Source organism: Balaenoptera physalus (genome assembly GCF_965194825.1).
Source record: "Balaenoptera physalus genome assembly, chromosome: 11".
Taxonomy (NCBI): Eukaryota; Metazoa; Chordata; class Mammalia; order Artiodactyla; family Balaenopteridae; genus Balaenoptera; species Balaenoptera physalus.
Genome location: NC_138896.1, coordinates 109021354 through 109027102, shown reverse-complemented (window position 1 = coordinate 109027102; position 5749 = coordinate 109021354). Strand labels below are relative to the sequence as shown.

General features: G+C 63.1%; 1 protein-coding gene across 1 annotated transcript; it reads left to right on the top strand.

The window, feature by feature from the left end:
- Positions 1-1105: 1105 nt before the first annotated feature.
- On the top strand, positions 1106-2505 carry H1-10 (H1.10 linker histone). Its single transcript, XM_082414031.1, has one exon. It carries the CDS (start codon positions 1459-1461, stop codon positions 2098-2100), a length of 642 nt encoding a protein of 213 aa, XP_082270157.1. The 5' UTR covers positions 1106-1458; the 3' UTR covers positions 2101-2505.
- The last annotated feature ends 3244 nt before the right edge of the window (positions 2506-5749 follow it).

Here is a 5749-nt window from a genome sequence, read left to right as displayed (position 1 = left end):
TCTCCTCCATGCTCGGGCCTCAGGGGACTGTTTTTCCTGCCGTGGCCGTAGGATCCGGGCCTAAATCACTCACCCCAAAGGGATCCTCCCTCCTCCCGGAGCGTCTCCCCGTGGCCTCAGCTCCTCAAGTGGGGGCTCCTTTGGCTTCGAGAAAGATGGTCCAGCGCCTCCTCCGCACCCCCAATACTGGACACAGCGGCAAGGCCACCAGATTTGCACAAGCCTCCGCCTGGTACCCGGAGAGGGAGCCCCCGCTCTCAACTGCGCTCCCCACATGGGAGGGGGAGGGGTGTGGCCCGGAACGAGGAGCAACTCCCCTCCCCCATCCTCTCCGGGAAACCGTCCGGGGTCCGCGGCCTCCCCCTCTCTCCCGCCGGAGCCACCATTTGGCTTTGGGGGGAATGGTGGAGGCTGCTCACCCACCATAAAATGGGGCCCTTGTAGCATCTGCGGCGGGGGCGGGGGCTAGGAAATGTCCCCAGAGAAGCACCTGCGGTCCTCTCCGCCGCCTCCCGCGTCCTGCCCAGGCCCCCGAGGCCTAAGGAGACCCCGGGCGCGCAGGGGAGGGCGCCAGCAATCCGCTCTCCCCTTGCACTCTGGCGGAGACCCCCCTCGAAGACGTCCCGGCTCCCTCCACACTGCCCCAGCCGACCGCGTGAGGGCGTGCCCTGTGTTAGTTCGGACAAATTAAAGCGCGTCCAGCGGGCAGGCCCGGGCCCCCCCGGACGCGGTCTGGGCTTGGGGACCCGTGGACCACTCTTGGCTGACGACCGCCGAGCTCCGGGCCGCGGGGCCTCCCCGGGGGCCCATGCTATTCGGCCCTAAACGGGGTGCCCCCCTCCTCTCGCGCTACCGCAGCCTAGGGTGCGTCCCTCCGTTCCCCTCTGCCGAGCCCTCCCTGGGCGCGGGCCGCCTCTCCGCCGTGCCGCAAGCTCGGGCCCTGTCCGGGGCGCACGGCAGCGAGCGCGGCGGCGCCGGGGAGGCGCGGTCTGGGAAGCCAGCGGCCGGGGAAGGGGCTCCAAGAAGCACAAGTTGGCGCTGGCCCCGGACCAGGCTGTTGTTGTTCTCAACGTGGTCCGCCGTAGAGCCATAAAAGCGGAGTGGGGCGCCCTCCTCGCCAGAACCCAGCGCGCACGCCCAGCAAGCTCTGGCGGAGGCGGCAGCGACGCTCGCGAGGCCGACTAAACCCGCTCCGAGACGATCCCCGCTCTGACTGCCTCGCGCCGGACTCCTGCGCTCCGGCCGCCCCCGCGCCGGCCCCGGCTCGGGACCCCTGCTCCGGCCGGCCCGGCCCCCACCCCAGCCCTGCCGCCCGGCCCCAGGCACGGCCGCGGCCGCTCCCGCCTGGAGCCGCCGCGCGCCCCCAGCCCCCCGGCGCCCCCGCGGCCCCTCGCCTTCCTCTTCCCGGCGCGGCCCCCGGGCTTCCGCGCCCCGCCCGCCACCAACCCGCTCGCCACCATGTCTGTGGAGCTGGAGGAGGCCCTGCCGCTGACGACCGCCGAAGGGGCGGCCAAGAAGGCGGCTAAGGCCAGCGGCTCGGCTTCGCTGTCCCCCTCCAAAAAAAGGAAGAACAGCAAGAAGAAGAACCAGCCCGGAAAATACAGCCAGCTCGTGGTGGAGACCATCCGCCGCCTGGGCGAGCGCAACGGCTCGTCGCTGGCCAAGATCTACGCGGAGGCCAAGAAGGTGGCATGGTTCGACCAACAAAACGGGCGCACCTACCTCAAGTACTCCATCAAGGCGCTGGTGCAGAACGATACGCTGCTGCAGGTGAAGGGCACGGGCGCCAACGGCTCCTTCAAGCTCAACCGCAAGAAGCTGGAGGGCGGCGGGGAGCGGCGCGGAGCCCCGGCGCCCGCCTCCGCCCCGGCGCCTGCTGCGCACAAGGCCAAGAAGGCGGCCCCGAGCGCGGCCGCTGCGCGGCGCGCGGACAAGAAGCCCGCCAAGGGCCCGCAGCCCGAGAAGCGCTCGCACAAGAAAGGTGCCGCCTCCAAGAAGGACAAAGGCAGCAAGGCCAAGAAGGCGGCAGCCGCGGGCGGCAAGAAGGTGAAGAAGGCGGCCAAGCCCAGCGTGCCCAAAGTGCCCAAGGGCCGCAAGTGAACGCGGGGCCCCGGCGCCCACTTTTCCACCCCGAGTGCACGTAGGTTTTGCGCGGGGCACCGGCCCGGGCCGCCGTGCGCGCTCCGACTTACGGGGACCCGGCCCCGCGCCGACCTGCCCATCCCCCGCGTGGGAGCGTTTTTTTGTTTGCTTTAGATTTTTGAAACGGCCCTGGCGGTGCCCCTATTGGCTCTCGCCCTTGGCAACGGCTGTCGCCTTGGTTACCGGGCACCGAAGGCCGCGCCGCGCCTGCGCGCGAGGACGAGGATGGCCGCGCGGCCCTTCCCGCCTCCGGGCGCGCGCCGAGCAATCGCGCGGGGCGCGGGGCCGCGCGGCGCAGCTTTTTCTCGTCGCCTTTTTTGGGACACAATAAATTGGGCACAATAAATTGTTTAAACCTTTGAATCGCTCTTGTTTTCTTCCGAGTGGAGTAGGGTTGGGCGCGGCCGCCTCGGGGCTTGGGCTGGATGGGGGGGTGGGTCCCCAGCACCCCGGATCCGTTAGAGGTGCAGGCCCGGAGCCCGGCACGAGCGGGGGCCGGTTGGTCCCCAAGGAAGTGCGGAGTTTACCTTGGTAGATGGGCAGCTGGGTCCACCGCCTCGGGGGGGCGGTGGGGGAGCGGGGGCTTTGCGGGGTCTGAGGGTTAGAGACCCTCAGGTCTCACAAAGTCACCGCACGCTGGGCCTTCACCGAGCTTACTGACTCCGAATTCAGAGAGGCTTCGTGTTGCTGTGACAGGGACAGTGGAGCCGGGTTCTGGTTCACTCACCACTAACTGAGGTGTAGTCTGAGCAAGGCTCTGACGCTCCCGGAGCTTGTAAGTTAATCTGGAGTGCACACGGGACCCAGAGGATTACAAATTGGCAGGAATGACCTTCAGCCCTGGGACACCCTCCCACCCTTTGCGTCCAGCATATGGAATAGCTGCGCCTCTAGTTGGGCACCAGACTTGAAGCCTATTCTGACAGATGTTCCTGTGAAGGGACAACCCTGCAAAACAGGGAGAGCCCTGGAGCAGTGGAAAGCCAGACAACATTCTAGGATAGTGCACACGCACAGACCAGGCTGAACAAGTAGGTGAGAGCTTCAGGGGATCTCCGCTGGAGAAGAGCCCCTGGCCAGCAAGTGACCCTGCCCATGGCCTGGCAGCCACTACCCTCCTCTGGCACACAGGCTGGGTAACAGGGCAGACCCTTCCCACATTGGGCAAGTGGCCAGCCAGTGCCACTTCAAGTCTCTCTCCACCCTCCTGCAGGCTCTCCCCACTGCTTCCTGCTGCAGGGAACTGCACGGCCAGCTGCCAGCGTGTTATTGCCCTGCCCTGGCCTGGGCCCAGGGGACCCAGCAGCGGGCCGAACCAGCACAGGTGCCTGCCCTGCCCAAGCTTCCAGTCAGTGTGGGAGAAGTGGGGAGACAGAAGTCACAGGGGTACCACATCATTGCCCTCAAGGCAGAAGCTCAGAGAGAGACACTTGAGAGCCAGATGGGGCCCTGATCTGGCTGGCATTAGGGCAAAGGCTGTTTTCAATTCTTGGGAACTCCACCCACCTTGCCAGCCCATATCCTGGCCACTTACTGATAAGTAACAGCTTCATCTACTTTGCAGTTTTGATTTTGGGGCAGTGTGCCCCGTGCCCTGCTGCAGGGCCACCGTGCCAGCCTCAGCCGGTCCCAAGCTGCCTGCAGAGCCAACCAATAGGCCACCAGCAGCCAGCAGCAGTGAGAGGCCGCAGCCTCCCCAGGGTTCTGGGGCATGGTGCTCCTGACCAGCTAAACGGGAGCCCTCCCATTCCACACCCTCTTTCCCTAACCCAGAAACCCAAGCCCAGATGCCACCTGGGCTCACCCCAGCTGTCCAAGTCAGCATCTGAGGCTGGGGCCTGGGGCTTGGGTTTCTGACCCTCTCCTAGGTGGCCCTGAGGTTCAGAGAGGGTTGGGAAGGGCTGCAGGGACCTGGGCATGTGGACACGGCTCCTTCCTGCCCAACCCTTCACACTGAGCCACCTCCCCTTCCCAGAGTCCTCCCTGACCAGAGCTCCACCCCTACTGACTCTCTATCCTTTGAAGACATCCCGTGAGCTCCAAGGCCCCAAAGTGCGCTTCAGGTCGGCCTTATTCCGCACTGTCCTTCCAGATTTCCCACTGAAATCCGCCCTTCACTGCTCACACCACCGGCTCTTCCAGCAGCCTCTCGCTCTGATGCTGCTGCCCACACCCTCCTCCTGTCACCACCGCCCCCCTCCATTCTCTGAAGACTTAGGCTCTGATGCTGCTGCCCACACCCTCCTCCTGTCGCCACCGCCCCCCTCCATTCTCTGAAGACTTAGCCTCTAGCTTGTTGTCCACACCGAGGCCTATCTTCTCCACTTAGCATCTCTCATTCTTGCGATAATACAAAGCACTTTAGTTTTCTTCTGGGGACAAACCGCCCCCCTACTCTCAGGCCACACGGCTCTGGGGGGTCTGACCCGTCCAGTCCCAGGGATGGTCACACGACCAAAGACCTGGCTGTTGAGTGTTTAGTCTGTTCCTTGGCCACAATGATTGGAGAAACTGGTTCTTGACCCCAGTGAGTTCAATGAGTCAATCCTGAGACTTCCTGGAACTAGTGAGAAAGAGGTGCTCTCTCACCCAGGATCACTAAGGGTAGGGACACTGGGGCCAGAGCTGCCAGTGGCCATCTTTGTCAACACATAGGGAAAACCCACCTGAAAAAAGAGCCAAGACATAAAGGTGGAGCCAAGAACTAAGGACATTAATGCAGCGTCTGGATCCAGCCATGCCTGAAGCTACACAGACCTGGCTATTCTGTGAGTTGATACTTGCTTTTCACATAAGCTAGTTGAAATTGGGTTTATGTCACTTGCAATCTGGTCTCTCATTCCTTTAACTCACTTTATCCTCCCATGCCTATATCCTGGACCTTGTCATCTATTCAAATTGCTCTTCCTCAAAACCACTCTCCTAGGGTCCCACTCTCCTCCACCCACAGGTCCCCCACCTTCCCAACTTGCTCACTCAGACCCTTCGGCCGAGCTGCATCTCTGTAGATGGGTCCCACATCCTGAAGTTGAATGAACACTCGGCGTGTGCCAGGCACTCTGAGGAAGGCTAGAGACCTCAGCCTCAAGACAGCCCAGTGAGGGAGATGTTCCAACACTCACCTTACTGGTGCTGAAGGTGTATTTTCTGCCCTGACACCACACTCAGCTCCTGCACAGAGTGGGGGAGCCCATTTACTTACTGTGTCTCTTGGATTTGGCTTCAAGGGGCCTCAATTCCAGGTGAACACTGAAGGCACGTGACACTGTGAGGCCCTGGAGGAGGTAACCATTGTGCAGCAAAGGAGACAAAGGACTACGTGGTGTTCTTGTCTGTACGACAGGGCACAGCAACAGCCCAGGCCCGCACCCACTGATGGAGGGGACTTGGGTGCGGGGCCCGCAGAGGATGAGGTCAGGGTTCTGGGCCTGGGTCCACCATGGTCTTTTCTCTGGGGCAAGAGTGTTCTCTCCAAGCCTCAGTTCCCTCATCTATGAACAGAGCCAAAAAAGATTTCTCTTACTCACCTGCTGACCAGGGCGGTCTGAACACACCACCCCTGGCCAGGGTCTCAGGTTTCCGTCTCCATTCCTCGCACCCCTGGGGT